Genomic DNA, 19,710 nt, shown 5'->3' with positions numbered 1-19,710 from the left:
CAATATACTATGTGGCTGGGCAATATACTACATCACTGGGCAATATACTACGTCACTGGGCAATATACTACGTGACTGGGCAATATACTACGTGACTGGGCAATATACTACGTGGCTGGGCAATATACTGTGAGGCTGGGCAATATACTACTGTACGTCACTGGGCAATATACTACGTAGCTGGGCAATATACTATGTCACTGGGCAATATACTACGTGACTGGGCAATATGCCATGTGACTGGGCAATATACTACGTGACTGGGCAATATACTACATCACTGAGCAATATACTACGTAGATGGGCAATATAATACGTAGCTGGGCAATATACTACGTGGCTGGGCAATATACTATGTGGTTGGGCAATATACTACGTGGCTCACCAATATACTACGTAGGCTGTGCAATATACTACGTGGACATGCATATTCTAGAATACCCGATGCGCTAGAATCGGGCCACCATCTAGTGTAGACATAATTGTCTGGGTCGGGCCTCCACCGAGCTGGGGGTACTGGCGGCCAACTGTCACAGTGGTCTCGCGGGCTGTCCTCAGCAGAATAAAAAGGAGAAGTTGTGGGAGGGATGCAGGGTCAGCCCATCTCAATAAGCAATGTCTAGACCTCAGGCGCAAAAGGAAAGAAAAACTGCTTTTAGTGGAGCAGTTGATGATGATGATTACAGCTCTCTACAGTTATTCAGTACACTCAGCCAACAGCCCCTGATGGTGTTATGAACCCAGTTATTTTCTGGTAATGTGTAGCAGCTCTCCTCACTCCGCTGCATATAGCACTAAACAAGCACTAAAACTTCACTCAGCCTGGACCTTGGCATCCACAGCACCTCAGGCTTACAGGAAAGTACCTCAGCTCTCTTCCCACCGCTGACAACTAAGGATCATGTTGAAAGATCTCTCCTCTGATCCCTATCTGACGTTGTCTGGCAGTTGGGCACTTGAACTGCTCAAGACACTATGTTCCACGTGACTGCACAGATTTCACTGGAGTCCTGACAGCGACCACAGCAAAGTCTGGCCTCCTTGAGCTCTAGCAGCACTCAATCCCAGGGGCACAGGGTTTCTTCTCCTGGGCTTAGTAGTTCTCCTGTAGGGGCTTCACAATAGCCCCTACGATAATTACATGTGTGCATGAAAAATTTTGATATATGTAAAAAAAATTGTTTTTAAAATAACCAATATGTAAAACAGTGGTTACATACAAGCAATATAAGAAAGATAGAAATACAGCGTGGTTACTTACAAGTGCTTATTTTTAAGTATCTCCATCATAAGTTTAAGGGATCTGATTTCTTCCATAAGCTCCTCCACTTGAACACTGTATACAGGCTCAGGACTTTTCTTGGAAGCAACAGAAGCTGAATTAGTATTTGTGTTGGTCTTTGAAGTTGGACTAGGTGTGGTAGAAAACCTTGGAGTATTCTAGGGAAGCAACAGAAAATGACAATTTTAATAATTGCCTACGCCATCTCCCCAGACATTAAATGTGAAAACCTTGAGTCCACAAAAATATCATGGAGAAATGTCCATTTTTAACCGAAGTCACAGATCAAAATTACCAATAAAAGTGTAGATCGGCAAAAATCACAGACAGCACACAGATGCCATCATTACGTTGTCCGTGATTAACATTGATGAAATTCGCACTATTTTTTTTTTGCGCATGTGAAAAACCACAGATGTCTGAATGAGGGCTTATGGTAAAAATGTAATTTTGACAGCAGTATTACTATAAATATAGAGTAACTATTGCAACAAGTGCTAAAAGGAGAGACACCTAAACCTTTACATAGACAGCCCTACCAAAACACAATTGTTTCTATATTTATAGAAAAACGTAAATGTATGTAATTAATAATTTTTATAGTTTCTCTTTAAAGTGTTGAAAGTGTTGCTGAAAAAAAGAAACAGACACACCACACCAATACCTAAGGGGGTATATTTACTAGAGAGTCAAGTAGAGCTATTCGGCACCAGTCCTTCCTAATGATGGCATAAATTATCCCCACATGTCTGACGTTATACTACTTCCTTTTTAAAGGTTGGTACGTAAAATCTGTCACTACATCTTATATGTGCATACGATACAAACATTTATTAAAAACATCTAATGGCCGCGAAACAGCCAACAGCCTTCACAGTCTCCCGCTCACTCCCTGCCTACCATGTTCTTTGCTACATTGATGGAATAAAGGATTTTACTACAGAACTTGGTAAGCACCACTTTTCACTTTTTTTGGATGACAATGAATTATTTCTAATGTGAGCACCACCAATAGTTTTTGTATACAGCACACTGCTCCACATGTGGAGATAATTAATCTCATCATTAGTAAGGACTGGTGCTGAAATAGCTCCACTTGAATCTATGATAAACTCTTTCTAAAATGCATAGTGCATATCTGTAAGCTGATATCTATAGTGCAAATGAAGGTTGTAAACTTACATGACTACCTTTCCTGGTAAGGAGCGTTCCACAGCGACTCCGACAGTGCCGTTTCGCCCCCTATTTGAGGAAGCCAGCCAGGCGAAACGGCACTGTCGGGGTTCGGTGTGGAACGCTCTTACCAGGAAAGGTAGTCATGTAAGTTTACAACCTTCATTTGCACTATAGATATCAGCTTACAGATATGCACTATGCATTTTATAATGTAGAGCAGGCCATTTAGTTTTAATGATATTTAACACCCTAGGAACTTTGTTCCATGGTAATTGAATACGTGCAATATACTCTTTATTATCCAGAGTGAGATTTTACAGAACATCATATTGCTGATTGCTTGCTGCTGTTAGATAGGATCACTACTAATATTGTGACTTCACCTGGTTTGGATTTTGTTCCCAGCCGTATGTACTATGAGCATTTCCCTGTTTTATACACTTGTATTTTAAATTGATCTATTAAAAATATGTTTTTTAAGGAATTTGAATTCATAGCTTATGCCTCTTTTTCCCTGAATATATATTGGGGATTTTTGGTTTAAAATTATTATTTTGATGTGTGCAGAATACAGTATTGGGACTTTTGATAAAATTACAATGCTGGTGAACTTGTAGCATTGAAGCACTAGTAATTTGAGAGATCTATTAATAAACAACAGAATAGGAATTCAAACAGATAATTGGCTGGAAAAGAAAATCCCAAAAGGTAATTTTCGATGTGGTAGCTGTTCATTTTGCCACTTCCACCTTATTCAGAGGACATTTAGGTTAGGCTTCGTAACATGTCACATTAGTGACTTGAAAACATGTAAGACAAAACATGTAAGTTACATGGTTTTCTGATCCTGCATATTTTATTACATAGGAAAGACAATAAGACCTCTTTTTGTTCATTTTAGGAAGCATTTCCGGTCAATTATTACAGGTAACCCCCACTTCCCGACTCATTAAACACATACAGGAGCATCATAATGCTAATTCTAGAGCTTTGCGTTTTATAGGGATTGAAAAAGTTAGGTATCCCATGCAATGTGGTGGGTGCTGCTTTTCACTTTTTACTTGGATGACATGGGCATATTTACTGTCTACTTCTCACAGTGCAAACTTAATGCGTAACAGTTGTTATAATTTTTATTTCATAAATAAATAGTAAACATGAAAATGAGCAACTTTGTAATATGCCTTATCAGAGAGATGTGCTTCTTTCTCTGCCAAAATTGATCAGTCAAGAACAAAATACTCAAAATATTTTTAAAAAGTTTTCAAAAATGGTAAAAATATAGTTTAAAAAAATTACAAAATAAATAAAGAAATGAAAATAATATTATGCCAATTAGGTATATTTATGTAAACAATAAAAAAAAAAAAATTACACATATATGGTATCGCCGCTTCTGAAATGACCCAAATTATAAAACCGTCAAATTAGTTAACCCCTTCAGTGAACACCATAAAAAATATATGAATAAAAACATGACAAAAAATGATGCTTTTCATCATACTGCAGAACAAAAAGAGAAATAAAACATGATCAAAAAGTCAATAAAAATGGTATAGCTGAAAATGTAATCATGTCCTGCAAAAAATAAGTCACCATACAGCTCCATTAGCAGAAATAAAGAAATGAAAAACAATTCTTTTTTCTATAAAACAAACATATAAATGTGGTATCACAGTAATCGAACTGACCCAAATAATAAAGCTGACTTATCAAATTTGCAATACGGTGAATGGCATTTAAAAAAAAATTAAAAAGTCCTGAATTGCATGCTTTTCTTCATTCTGCCTGCCAAAACTCAGACTAGAAAGCGATCAAAAAATATTATGTACCCGAAAATGCTACCAATAAAAATGTCAAGTTGTCCCACAAAAAAACAATATACCGTATATACTCGAGTATAAGCTGACCCGAGTATAAGCCGACCCCCTTAATTTTGCCACAAAAAACTGGGAAAACTTATTGACTCGAGTATAAGCCTAGGGTAGGAAATGCAGCAGCTACCGGTGAATTTCAAAAATAAAAATAGATGCTCCATACCGTTCATTATTGCCCCATAGATGCTCCATATAAAGCTGTGCCCCATATAATGCTCTGCACTGTTCATTATGGCCCCATAGATGTTCCATAGAAAGCTGTGCCATATAGAATGCTCTGCACCGTTCATTATGGCCCCATAGATGCTCCATATAAAGCTGTGCCACATATAATGCTCTGCACCGTTCATTATGGCCCCATAGATGCTCCATATAAAACTGTGCCATATAGAATGCTCTGCATCGTTCATTATGGCCCCATAGATGCTCCACATAAAGCTGTGCCATATGGAATGCTCTGCACCGTTCATTATGGCCCCATAGATGCTCCACATTAAGCTGTGCCATATATAATGCTCTGCATCGTTCATTATGGCCACATAGATGCTCCACATAAAGCTGTGCCCCATATATAATGCTCTGCACCGTTCATTATGGCCCCATAGATGCTCCATATAAAGCTGCCCCATATATAATGCTCTGCACCATTCATTATGGCTCCATAGATGCTCCATATAAAGCTGTGCCATATATAATGCTCTGCACTGTTCATTATGGCCCCATAGATGTTCCATAGAAAGCTGTGCCATATATAATGCTCTGCACCGTTCATTATGGCCCCATAGATGCTCCATAGAAACCTGAGCCATATATAATGCTCTGCACCGTTCAGTATGGCCCCATAGATGCTCCATAGAAAGCTGTGCCATATAGAATGCTCTGCACCGTTCATTATTGCCCCATAGACGCTCCATATAAAGCTGTGCCATATATATTGCTCCGCACCGTTGATTATTGCCCCATAGATGCTCCATATAAAGCTGTCCAATATATAATGCTGCTGCTGCTGCTGCAAAAAAATCACATACTCACCTCTCTTGCTCAGGACGCCGGCGCTTTCAATATTTACCTGCTCCTCATGCGGCTCCGTCTCCAGCACTGACGCTCAGCAGAGGGCGCGCACTGACTACGTCACCGCACCCTCTAGCCTAAGCGTCACAGCCAGAGGACGCTGGAGACGGAGCCGCACTGGAACGATGAACGGTAAATATCGAGCTGCGCTCCCCTCCCTGTATACTTACCTGCTCCTGGCGCGGTCCCTGCTTCTCCCGGCGCTGCAACTTCTTCCTGTATTGAGCGGTCACAGTTACCGCTCATTTTCAGTCATGAATATGCGGCTCCACCTCTGTGGGAGGTGGAGCCGCATATTTATGACTGTAATGAGCGGTACCATGTGACCGCTCAATACAGGAAGAAGATGCAGCGCCGGGAGAAGCAGGGACCGCGCCAGGAGCAGGTAAGTATAACTAGACAGCCCCCGCTCCCCCTCCCCTGCCGGCCCCCGGGTATGACGAGAGGGGGACTTTCAGCCCTCAAAAATGGGCTGAAAATCTCGGCTTATACTTGAGTATATACGGTAAATCTGGTATTGCTGTAATCGCACCAACCCGAAGAACACATCCAACTAATTATCTATACTAAATGAGAAACGGAGTAAAAAATAAATAAAACCAATTATTAACCTACTGTTAATTTGTTCATTCTGCCTCTCAAAGATTGCAGTGAGGCTCATCGCACATCTATCCTGAGCGCTATGCTGAGCTCTTACACTGGGGTTTCCGTGTACATCACTGAAACCTCATTTCAAGATTTTTCTGTATTTTCATGACTGTGAAAATTGTACATTCACACTGAAGGCATCAAAACTATGAATTAACACATGTGGAATTACATACTTAACAAAAAAGTGTGAAACATCTGAAATTATGTCTTATATTCTACAACAACTGTTAAGAGGAGACTTTGTGTAGCAGGCCTTCATGGTAAAATAGCTGCTAGGAAACCACTGCTAAGGACAGGCAACAAGCAGAAGAGACTTGCTTGGGATAAAGAACACAAGGAATGGACATTAGACCAGTGGAAATCTATGCGTTGGTCTGATGAGTCCAAATTTGAGATCTTTGGTTCCAACCACTTTTGCGCGATGCAGAAAAGGTGAACGGATGGACTCTACATGCCTGGTTCCCACAGTGAAGCATGGAGGAGGAGGTGTGGTGGTGTGGGGGTGCTTCGCTGGTGACACTGTTGGGGATTTATTCAAAATTGAAGGCATACTGAACCAGCATGGCTACCACAGCATCTTGCAGCGGCATGCTATTCCATCTGGTTTGTATTTAGTTGGACCATCATTTATTTTTCAACAGGACAATGACCCCAAACACACCTCCAGGCTGTGTAAGGACTATTTGACCCAGAAGGAGAGTGATGGGGTGCTACGCCAGATGACCTTGTCTCCACAGTCACCAGACATGAACCCAATCGAGATGGTTTGGGGTGAGCTGGACTGCAGAGTGAAAGGCAAAAGGGCCAACAAGTGCTAAGCATCTCTGGGAACTCCTTCAAGATTGTTAGAAGACAATTCCCGGTGACTACCTCTTAAAGCTCATCAAGAGAGTGCCAAGAGTGTGCAAAGCTGTCATCAATGCAAAAGGTGGCTACTTTGAAGAACCTAGAATATAAGACATATTTTCAGTTGTTTCACACTTTTTGGTTACGTATATAATTCCACATGTGTTAATTCATAGTTTTGATGCCTTCAGTGTGAATGTACAATTTTCATAGTCATGAAAATACAGATAAATCTTTAAATGAGAAGGTGTGTCCAAACTTTTGGTCTGTACGGTATGTGATTTAGACTTAACCTGTGGAGGAAGATTTCCTATAATGAGGCAGATGGAGAAACTATGGACACCGTATGGCCCGTAACAGAATTTGATAAATCTCACCCTACATTTTCTGCCCTGTTCTGTCTCTGTTGGATGTAGAAATCAAAGCTTCATTTAAGGATAACATCCCATTACATCAATCTCATATCAAGTATAATTGAGTGGTCATAATATTATTGTATGGCATGGTTTCTTTAAACTTTTATCCCCCAAAAAACTATTATACTACAGCAAAAAATTGGGCCAGACAAAGCATAGATATGGAAAAATATACATTAAAACATTGTTTGAGTGCTAATGAGTCATGTGATATTGAGATATCATTAGTGATGCTTCCATCATATGAACTACGCCCTGAGCAAACCTTTTTCTGTTCCGATTCCTCAGTGTACATACTTTGAAGTTCCCATAGTGAGTTTTTGATGCTGCATATTTTCGCTGCGCAAAAATGGTAGCATCTTACAGTTCCATCAAAATGGATGGGATTTATAAAAGTCTCATTCCAATTGTGCTTTAGTTTTTACTCAGCGCAATCTGACCTCAGGCGCCATTTCTCTTGAAGGTATGCTGTTTTATGTGCATATTTTCACCATAGACTTCCATTAGATGAAGAAAATCCCCAGCCAAAAAACATATATGTGTTATTAGTCCATTTACACTAAAAACACACGTAATCCACACATAACTTTATCAATAAAGTTTTATCAAAGCAAAATACCATGATATATATATATAAAAAAAACTGTATTTAAAACATGACAAACCAAAAAGAGACAAAAAACACATAACGCGGTAAAAACACAAGTAAAAAAAATCATCAAATGCTCACATGATCAGGAGAATTAGTAACCAGAATACAAGGGGCAACTTGCTATATTTGGTTAATGGGCACTAATGCAGAATCGTTAACAAGTCCCTCTGCCTTACATGTGTCATTTATAATCCAGGTGTTTTCTGAGGTGGTCGAGGATGTGGGAGCATTCAGTTTTCACTGTATCTTATATTCATTTTCAAAGCAGGCATGTGGGCTGACTTTTCCAGTGCCAACCTCATTTTTTGGATCAGCAGTTGACTCTAGATGACATGTCATAAGACAAACTGTCGGAAAACCCCTCTAAGGTGAAGGAAACATGTTTGCTATTATGGTGGGAAAAAGATGAAACTCTCCCTGCAGCATGTGAACAGGACAGGTATAATCTTAGGGTTGTATCACATGTGTATGTGCTTTATACAGGTGAGATGCAGGTGGGAGAAGATAAGGATGCATACCTTAGTTGTCGGACTTCTTACGTGGGAATTCACTTGATCTTCATCTTTATTGTTAACAGACTCGTTCTACGATTAGAATAAGAGAAGCAACAAGCTAAGTAAAGTGTGCTGAGTCATACGCAATGACAGGTGACGGATGCATAGGAATTATTCTTAAATTGTGAACCCGAAATGAACTTGTTTAGACACACACCCAACACCAAGCAGATGTGCACCTTTTAACATTGTTTTAGAGTTTACATATATAACTTAAGGGAAATTATCAGCAATCCTTGCCCATATGCGTGCAGCATGAAATCAAGCTAGGCTTCATTACAGAAAGCGATGTTTCATTCTGAAATGCTGTCTTTTTTCCGAGAATAAATAGCCTAATAATTAAAAAAAAAGTCAAACACAGGGAGAAGACTATGTGGGCAGGTCCCCTCTGCCTCTCTCCACACATGCAAGTGGATTTCTCACTATCCAAAGCTGATGAATGCTTCCCTTCAATCAATATAATTATTTAGTCATTTAGAAAATGTTTACTGACTCGAAGGCCAAGTTCAGATGGGCATAATATGGCCACAAATTGGTACATGACTGGCTCTATGTGCACCTTCATGTACTCATCCACTTTTTAAACAAGTGCAGGAGCTCACTTTACATTGGATGCATTATTTTAATCCATAAAACGAATCCAAGTTGTGCATGTTGTGAGTTTTTTTTTTCTTTTTCAAGCAAACCTTCTGTCTGCATTAAAAGTCGGCCATGATGAGCACTGGCACACTGGCAAAAATGGGTCCATGTGTGGTCTGTGGAACATACAGACAGCACACGAACCAATTATACACTCATCTGAACAAGCCCTTACTTACAATTTTTAAAATTGCATTTGCAATTCTACAAGCTCCAATGCTGAGATAAAAAAACAAGGGCGTAACGATAGCAGTCACAGAGGGTGTGACCGTGACCAGGCCCGTGCTGGAGGGGGACCCGCTGACGCCAGAACTATTTCAGCTGCATGTGCATTTGAGGATGCCGATTCAGCTGAAATGTATTGTGCCACAGAGACCCGCCAAGTCCATGCACTGCAATATGCGTTTCTAGCCAATCAGAGTCTGGCTGCTAACGTCGGCATGCCGTGCATGACAGTGACATCATATGTCACCCACTGCAGGCATGCTAGTATCAGCTGCCGGAGCTATGCATTAGAGAAAAAAAAGGCAGAAAAGGGGACATAATATCATGAAAGAACCCAGGACATATATACCAGCAAGGGGCCCAAGATGGGGGATACAGTTAGGTCCATATGTATTTGGACAGAGACAACATTTTTCTAATTTGGGTTATAGACATTACTACAATGAATTTTAAACAAAACAATTCAGATGCAGTTGAAGTTCAGACTTTCAGCTTTCATTTGAGGGTATCCACATTAACCCCTTCATGACCCAGCCTATTTTGACCTTAACCCCTTCATGACCCAGCCTATTTTGACCTTAAAGACCTTGCCGTATTTTGCAATTCTGACCAGTGTCCCTTTATGAGGTAATAACTCAGGAACGCTTCAACGGATCCTAGCGGTTCTGAGACTGTTTTTTCGTGACATATTGGGCTTCATGTTAGCGGTAAATTTAGGTCAATAAATTCTGCGTTTATTTGTGATAAAAACGGAAATTTGGCGAAAATTTTGAAAATTTCGCAATTTTCACATTTTGAATTTTTATTCTGTTAAACCAGAGAGATATGTGACACAAAATAGTTAATAAATAACATTTCCCACATGTTTACTTTACATCAGCACAATTTTGGAAACAAAATTTTTTTTTGTTAGGAAGTTATAAGGGTTAAAATTTGACCAGCGATTTGTCATTTTTACAACGAAATTTACAAAACCATTTTTTTTAGGGACCACCACACATTTGAAGTCAGTTTGAGGGGTCTATATGGCTGAAAATACCCAAAAGTGACACCATTCTAAAAACTGCACCCCTCAAGGTACTCAAAACCACATTCAAGAAGTTTATTAACCCTTCAGGTGCTTCACAGCAGCAGAAGCAACATGGAAGGAAAAAATGAACATTTAACTTTTTAGTCACAAAAATTATCTTTTAGCAACAATTTTTTTATTTTCCCAATGGTAAAAGGAGAAACTGAACCACGAAAGTTGTTGTCCAATTTGTCCTGAGTACGCTGATACCTCATATGTGGGGGTAAACCACTGTTTGGGCGCACGGCAGGGCTTGGAAGGGAAGGAGCGCCATTTGACTTTTTGAATCAAAAATTGGCTCCACTCTTTAGCGGACACCATGTCACGTTTGGAGAGCCCCCGTGTGCCTAAAAATTGGAGCTCCCCCACAAGTGACCCCATTTTGGAAACTAGACGCCCCAAGGAACTTATCTAGATGCATAGTGAGCACTTTGAACCCCCAGGTGCTTCACAAATTGATCCGTAAAGATGAAAAAGTACTTTTTTTTCACAAAAAAATTCTTTTAGCCTCAATTTTTTCATTTTCACATGGGCAACAGGATAAAATGGATCCTAAAATGTGTTGGGCAATTTCTCCTGAGTACACCAATACCTCACATGTGGGGGTAAACCACTGTTTGGGCACATGGTAAGGCTCGGAAGGGAAGGAGCGCCATTTGACTTTTTGAATGAAAAATTATTTCCATCGTTAGCGGACACCATGTCGCGTTTGGATAGCTCCTGTGTGCCTAAACATTGGTGCTCCCCCACAAGTGACCCCATTTTGGAAACTAGACCCCCCAAGGAACTTATTTAGATGCCTAGTGAGCACTTTCAACCCTCAGGTGCTTCACAAATTGATCTGTAAAAATGAAAAAGTACTTTTTTTTCACAAAAAAATTCTTTTCGCCTCAATTTTTTCATTTTCACATGGGCAGTAGGATAAAATGGATCATAAAATTTGTTGGGCAATTTCTCCCGAGTACGTCGATACCTCATATGTGGGGGTAAACCACTGTTTGGGCACTCGGCAGGGCTCGGAAGGGAAGGCGCGCCATTTGACTTTTTGAATGGAAAATTAGCTCCAATTGTTAGCGGACACCATGTCGTGTTTGGAGAGCCCCTGTGTGCCTAAACATTGGAGCTCCCCCACAAGTGACCCCATTTTGGAAACTAGACCCCCCAAGGAACTTATCTAGATGCATATTGAGCACTTTAAACCCCCAGGTGCTTCACAGAAGTTTATAACGCAGAGCCATGAAAATAAAAAATAATTTTTCTTTCCTCAAAAATGATTTTTTTAGCCTGGAATTTCCTATTTTACCAAGGATAATGGGAGAAATTGGACCCCAAATATTGTTGTCCAGTTTGTCCTGAGTACGCTGATACCCCATATGTGGGGGTAAACCACTGTTTAGGCGCACGACAGGGCTCGGAAGGGATGGCACGCCATTTGGCTTTTTAAATGGAAAATTAGCTCCAATCATTAGCGGACACCATGTCACGTTTGGAGAGCCCCTGTGTGCTTAAACATTGGAGATCCCCCAGAAATGACACCATTTTGGAAACTAGACCCCCAAAGGAACTAATCTAGATGTGTGGTGAGGACTTTGAACCCCCAAGTGCTTCACAGAAGTTTATAACGCAGAGCCATGAAAAAAAAATATATATATTTTCTCAAAAATGATCTTTTAGCCCAGAATTTTTTATTTTCCCAAGGGTTACAGAAGAAATTGGACCCCAAAAGTTGTTGTCCAGTTTCTCCTGAGTACGCTGATACCCCATATGTGGGGGTAAACCACTGTTTGGGCACATGCCAAGGCTCGGAAGTGAAGTAGTGACGTTTTGAAATGCAGACTTTGATGGAATGCTCTGTGGGCGTCACGTTGCGTTTGCAGAGCCCCTGATGTGGCTTAACAGTAGAAACCCCCCACAAGTGACCCCATTTTGGAAACTAGACCCCGAAAGGAACTTATCTAGATGTGTGGTGAGCACTTTGAACCCCCAAGCGCTTCATAGAAGTTTATAATGCAGAGCCGTGAAAATAATAAATACGTTTTCTTTCCTCAAAAATAATTATTTAGCCCAGAATTTTTTATTTTCCCAAGGGTAACAGGAGAAATTTGACCCCAATATTTGTTGTCCAGTTTCTCCTGAGTACGGTGATACCCCATATGTGGGGGTAAACTACTGTTTGGGCACATGCCGGGGCTTGGAATTGAAGTAGTGACGTTTTGAAATGCAGACTTTGATGGAATGCTCTGTGGGCGTCACGTTGCGTTTGCAGAGCCCCTGATGTGCCTAAACAGTAGAAACCCCCCACAAGTGACCCCATTTTGGAAACTAGACCCCGAAAGGAACTTATCTAGATGTGTGGTGAGCACTTTGAACCCCCAAGTGCTTCATAGAAGTTTATAATGCAGAGCCGTGCAAATAATAAATACGTTTTCTTTCCTCAAAAATAATTATTTAGCCCAGAATTTTTTATTTTCCTAAGGGTTACAGGAGAAATTGGACCCCAAAAGTTGTTGTCCACTTTCTCCTGAGTACGCTGATACCCCATGAGTGGGGGTAAACCACTGTTTGGTCACACGTCGGGGCTCAGAAGGGAAGTAGTGACTTTTGAAATGCAGACTTTGATGGAATGGTCTGCGGGTATCACGTTGCGTTTGCAGAGCCCCTGGTGTGCCTGAACAGTAGAAACCCCCACAAGTGACCCCATTTTAGAAACTAGACCCCCCAAGGAACTTATCTAGATATGTGGTGAGCACTTTGAACCCCCAAGTGCTTCACAGACGTTTACAACGCAGAGCCGTGAAAATAAAAAATCATTTTTCTTTCCTCAAAAATTATGTTTTAGCAAGCATTTTTTTAGATTCACAAGGGTAACAGGAGAAATTGGACCCCAGTAATTGTTGCGCAGTTTGTCCTGAGTATGCTGGTACCCCATATGTGGGGGTAAACCACTGTTTGGGCACACGTCAGGGCTCGGAAGTGAGGGAGCACCATTTGACTTTTTGAATACGAGATTGGCTGGAATCAATGGTGGCGCCATGTTGCGTTTGGAGACCCCTGATGTGCCTAAACAGTGGTAACCCCTCAATTCTACCTCCAACACTAACCCCAACACACCCCTAACTCTAATCCCAACTGTAGCCATAACCCTAATCACAACCCTAACCGCAACACACCCCTAACCACAACCCTAACCACAACACACCACTAACCACAACCCTAATTCCAAACCTAACCCTAAGGCTATGTGCCCACGTTGCGGATTCGTGTGAGATATTTCCGCACCATTTTTGAAAAATCCACGGGTAAAAGGCACTGCGTTTTACCTGCGGATTTTCCGCGGATTTCCAGTGTTTTTTGTGCGGATTTCACCTGCGGATTCCTATTGAGGAACAGGTGTAAAACGCTGCGGAATCCGCACAAAGAATTGACATGCTGCGGAAAATACAACGCAGCGTTTCCGCGCGGTATTTTCCGCACCATGGGCACAGCGGATTTGGTTTTTCATATGTTTACATGGTACTGTAAACCTGATGGAACACTGCTGCGAATCCGCAGCGGCCAATCCGCAGCCAAATCCGCACAGTGTGCACATAGCCTAATTCTAAAGGTATGTGCACACGCTGCGGAAAACGCTGCGGATCCGCAGCAGTTTCCCATGAGTTTACAGTTCAATGTAAACCTATGGGAAACAAAAATCGCTGTACACATGCTGCGGAAAAACTGCACGGAAACGCAGCGGTTTACATTCCGCAGCATGTCACGGGGGGGTGGAACGGAGCACCGGGGGGGGTGGATCGGAGTGCAGGGGGGGTGATCGGAGCACGGGGGGGTGATTGGAGCACGGGGGGAGCGGACAAGAGCACGGGGGGGAGCGGAGCACTGGACGGAGGGGAGCCGGAGCAGTGTACCGGCCAGATCGGGGGGCTGGGGGGGCGATCGGTGGGGTGGGGTGGGGGCACATTAGTATTTCCAGCCATGGCCGATGATATTTCAGCATCGGCCATGGCTGGATTGTAATATTTCACCCGTTATAATAGGTGAAATATTACAAATCGCTCTGATTGGCAGTTTCACTTTCAACAGCCAATCAGAGCGATCGTAGCCACGAGGGGGTGAAGCCACCCCCCCTGGGCTAAACTACCACTCCCCCTGTCCCTGCAGATCGGGTGAAATGGGAGTTAACCCTTTCACCCGGCCTGCAGGGACGCGATCTTTCCATGACGCCACATAGGCGTCACAGGTCGGATTGGCACCGACTTTCATGACGCCTACGTGGCGTCATGGGTCGGGAAGGGGTTAAAGACCTTGCCGTTTTTTGCAATTCTGACCAGTGTCCCTTTATGAGGTAATAACTCAGGAACGCTTCAACGGATCCTAGCGGTTCTGAGATTGTTTTTTCGTGACATATTGGGCTTCATGTTAGTGGTAAATTTAGGCCAATAAATTCTGTGTTTATTTGTGATAAAAACGGAAATTTGGCGAAAATTTTGAAAATTTCGCAATTTTCACATTTTGAATTTTTATTCTGTTAATCCAGAGAGATATGTGACACAAAATAGTTAATAAATAACATTTCCCACATGTTTACTTTATATCAGCACAATTTTGGAAACAAAATTTTTTTTTGTTAGGAAGTTATAAGGGTTAAAATTTGACCAGCGATTTGTCATTTTTACAACGAAATTTACAAAACCATTTTGTTTTAGGGACCACCTCACATTTGAAGTCAGTTTGAGGGGTCTATATGGCTGAAAATACCCAAAAGTGACACCATTCTAAAAAATGCACCCCTCAAGGTACTCAAAACCACATTCAAGAAGTTTATTAACCCTTCAGGTGCTTCACAGCAGCAGAAGCAACATGGAAGGAAAAAATGAACATTTAACTTTTTAGTCACAAAAATTATCTTTTAGCAACAATTTTTTTATTTTCCCAATGGTAAAAGGAGAAACTGAACCACGAAAGTTGTTGTCCAATTTGTCCTGAGTACGCTGATACCTCATATGTGGGGGTAAACCACTGTTTGGGCGCACGGCAGGGCTTGGAAGGGAAGGAGCGCCATTTGACTTTTTGAATCAAAAATTGGCTCCACTCTTTAGCGGACACCATGTCACGTTTGGAGAGCCCCCGTGTGCCTAAAAATTGGAGCTCCCCCACAAGTGACCCCATTTTGGAAACTAGACGCCCCAAGGAACTTATCTAGATGCATAGGGAGCACTTTCAACCCTCAGGTGCTTCACAAATTGATCTGTAAAAATGAAAAAGTACTTTTTTTTCACAAAAAAATTCTTTTCGCCTCAATTTTTTCATTTTCACATGGGCAGTAGGGTAAAATGGATCATAAAATTTGTTGGGCAATTTCTCCCGAGTACGTCGATACCTCATATGTGGGGGTAAACCACTGTTTGGGCACTCGGCAGGGCTCGGAAGGGAAGGCGCGCCATTTGACTTTTTGAATGGAAAATTAGCTCCAATTGTTAGCGGACACCATGTCGCGTTTGGAGAGCCCCTGTGTGCCTAAACATTGGAGCTCCCCCACAAGTGACCCCATTTTGGAAACTAGACCCCCCAAGGAACTTATCTAGATGCATATTGAGCACTTTAAACCCCCAGGTGCTTCACAGAAGTTTATAACGCAGAGCCATGAAAATAAAAAATAATTTTTCTTTCCTCAAAAATGATTTTTTAGCCTGGAATTTCCTATTTTGCCAAGGATAATAGGAGAAATTGGACCCCAAATATTGTTGTCCAGTTTGTCCTGAGTACGCAGATACCCCATATGTGGGGGTACACCACTGTTTGGGCGCACGGCAGGGCTCGGAAGGGATGGCACGCCATTTGGCTTTTTAAATGGAAAATTAGCTCCAATCATTAGCGGACACCATGTCACGTTTGGAGAGCCCCTGTGTGCCTAAACATTGGAGATCCCCCAGAAATGACACCATTTTGGAAACTAGACCCCCAAAGGAACTAATCTAGATGTGTGGTGAGGACTTTGAACCCCCAAGTGCTTCACAGAAGTTTATAACGCAGAAAATTATTTTCTCAAAAATGATATTTTAGCCTGCAATTTTTCCCAAGGGTAACAGGAGAAATTTGACCCCAAAAGTTGTTGTCCAGTTTCTCCTGAGTACGGTGATACCCCATATGTGGGGGTAAACTACTGTTTGGGCACATGCCGGGGCTTGGAATTGAAGTAGTGACGTTTTGAAATGCAGACTTTGATGGAATGCTCTGCGGGCGTCACGTTGCGTTTGCAGAGCCCCTGATGTGCCTAAACAGTAGAAACCCCCCACAAGTGACCCCATTTTGGAAACTAGACCCCGAAAGGAACTTATCTAGATGTGTGGTGAGCACTTTGAACCCCCAAGTGCTTCATAGAAGTTTATAATGCAGAGCCGTGAAAATAATAAATACGTTTTCTTTCCTCAAAAATAATTATTTAGCCCAGAATTTTTTAATTTTCCCAAGGGTAACAGGAGAAATTTGACCCCAATATTTGTTGTCCAGTTTCTCCTGAGTACGGTGATACCCCATATGTGGGGGTAAACTACTGTTTGGGCACATGCCGGGGCTTGGAATTGAAGTAGTGACGTTTTGAAATGCAGACTTTGATGGAATGCTCTGCGGGCGTCACGTTGCGTTTGCAGAGCCCCTGATGTGCCTATACAGTAGAAACCCCCCACAAGTGACCCCATTTTGGAAACTAGACCCCGAAAGGAACTTATCTAGATGTGTGGTGAGCACTTTGAACCCCCAAGTGCTTCATAGAAGTTTATAATGCAGAGCCGTGAAAATAATAAATACGTTTTCTTTCCTCAAAAATAATTATTTAGCCCAGAATTTTTTATTTTCCCAAGGGTTACAGGAGAAATTGGACCCCAAAAGTTGTTGTCCAGTTTCTCCTGAGTACGCTGATACCCCATGAGTGGGGGTAAACCACTGTTTGGGCACACGTCGGGGCTCAGAAGGGAAGTAGTGACTTTTGAAATGCAGACTTTGATGGAATGGTCTGCGGGTGTCACGTTGCGTTTGCAGAGCCCCTGGTGTGCCTAAACAGTAGAAACCCCCACAAGTGACCCCATTTTAGAAATTAGACCCCCCAAGGAACTTATCTAGATATGTGGTGAGCACTTTGAACCCCCAAGTGCTTCACAGACGTTTACAACGCAGAGCCGTGAAAATAAAAAATCATTTTTCTTTCCTCAAAAATTATGTTTTAGCAAGCATTTTTTTTGATTCACAAGGGTAACAGGAGAAATTGGACCCCAGTAATTGTTGCGCAGTTTGTCCTGAGTATGCTGGTACTCCATATGTGGGGGTAAACCACTGTTTGGGCACACGTCAGGGCTCGGAAGTGAGGGAGCACCATTTGACTTTTTGAATACGAGATTGGCTGGATTCAATGGTGGCGCCATGTTGCGTTTGGAGACCCCTGATGTGCCTAAACAGTGGTAACCCCTCAATTCTACCTCCAACACTAACCCCAACACACCCCTAACCCTAATCCCAACTGTAGCCATAACCCTAAACACAACCCTAACCGCAACACACCCCTAACCACAACCCTAACCCCAACACACCCCTAACCATAACCACAACCCTAATTCCAACCCTAACCCTAAGGATATGTGCCCACGTTGCGGATTCGTGTGAGATATTTCCGCACCATTTTTGAAAAATCCGCGGGTAAAAGGCACGGCGTTTTACCTGCGGATTTTCCGCGGATTTCCAGTGTTTTTTGTGCGGATTTCACCTGCGGATTCCTATTGAGGAACAGGTGTAAAACGCTGCGGAATCCGCACAAAGAATTGACATGCTGCGGAAAATACAACGCAGCGTTTCCGCTCTGTATTTTCCGCACCATGGGCACAGCGGATTTGGTTTTTCATATGTTTACATGGTACTGTAAACCTGATTGAACACTGCTGCGGATCCGCAGCCAAATCCGCACCGTGTGCACATAGCCTAATTCTAAAGGTATGTGCACACGCTGCGGAAAACGCTGCGGATCCGCAGCAGTTTCCCATGAGTTTACAGTTCAATGTAAACCTACGGGAAACAAAAATCGCTGTGCCCATGCTGCGGAAAAACTGCACGGAAACGCAGCGGTTTACATTCCGCAGCATGTCACTTCTTTGTGCGGATTCCGCAGCGGTTTTACAACTGCTCAAATAGAAAATCGCAGTTGTAAAACCGCAGTGAAATGCGCAGAAAAACCGCGGTAAATCCGCCATAAATCCGCAGCGGTTTAGCACTGCGGATTTATCAAATCCGCAGCGGAAAAATCCGCAGAGGACCAGAATACGTGTGCACATACCGAAACCCTAACCCTAGCCCTAACCCTACCCCTACCCCTAACCCTACCCCTAACCCTAACCCTACCCCTAGCCCTAACCCTAGCCCTAACCCTAACCCTACCCCTAACCCTACCCCTAACCCTACCCCTAGCCCTAACCCTAGCCCTAACCCTAACCCTACCCCTAGCCCTAACCCTAACCCTAGCCCTAACCCTACCCCTACCCCTAACCCTAACCCTATTCTAACATTAGTGGAAAAAAAAAATTTCTTTATTTTTTTATTGTCCCTACCTATGGGGGTGACAAAGGGGGGGGTCATTTATTATTTTTTTTATTTTGATCACTGAGATAGATTATATCTCAGTGATCAAAATGCATTTTGGAACGAATCTGCCGGCCGGCAGATTCGGCGGGCGCACTGCGCATGCGCCCGCCATTTTGGAAGATGGCGGCGCCCAGGGAGAAGACGGACGGGACCCCGGCTGGATCGGTAAGTATGATGGGGTGGGGGGGGACCACGGGGGGGGATCGGAGCACGGGGGGGGGAATCGGAGTGCGGGAGGGGTGGAACGGAGCACGGGGGGGCATGGAACGGAGCACGGGGGGGCTGGAACGGAGCACGGGGGGGTGGAACGGAGCACCGGGGGGGGTGGATCGGAGTGCAGGGGGGGTGATTGGAGCACGGGGGGGTGATTGGAGCACGGGGGGAGCGGACAAGAGCACGGGGGGGAGCGGAGCACTGGACGGAGGGGAGCCGGAGCAGTGTACCGGCCAGATCGGAGGGCTGGGGGGGCGATCGGTGGGGTGGGGTGGGGGCACACTAGTATTTCCAGCCATGGCCGATGATATTTCAGCATCGGCCATGGCTGGATTGTAATATTTCACCCGTTATAATAGGTGAAATATTACAAATCGCTCTGATTGGCAGTTTCACTTTCAACAGCCAATCAGAGCG

General features: G+C 42.9%; 1 protein-coding gene across 1 annotated transcript in view; it reads right to left on the bottom strand.

Annotated features, from left to right (window-relative positions):
- The window catches only part of SH3D21 (SH3 domain containing 21), a 141,412-nt gene that overhangs the window by 15,440 nt on the left and 106,262 nt on the right, over positions 1-19,710 (bottom strand). Inside the window, exons 17-18 of the mRNA XM_069756876.1 lie at positions 8,490-8,555; positions 1,262-1,440 (exon numbers count right to left, since the gene is read on the bottom strand). Coding sequence (XP_069612977.1) covers positions 1,262-1,440; positions 8,490-8,555 — 245 coding nt within the window. The remainder of the gene's footprint in view (positions 1-1,261; positions 1,441-8,489; positions 8,556-19,710) is intronic.

This window comes from Ranitomeya imitator, chromosome 3, assembly GCF_032444005.1.
Source record: "Ranitomeya imitator isolate aRanImi1 chromosome 3, aRanImi1.pri, whole genome shotgun sequence".
NCBI lineage: Eukaryota > Metazoa > Chordata > Amphibia > Anura > Dendrobatidae > Ranitomeya > Ranitomeya imitator.
The sequence above is the reverse complement of the archived record's forward strand: the minus strand, read 5'-3'. Positions and strand labels throughout refer to the sequence as shown.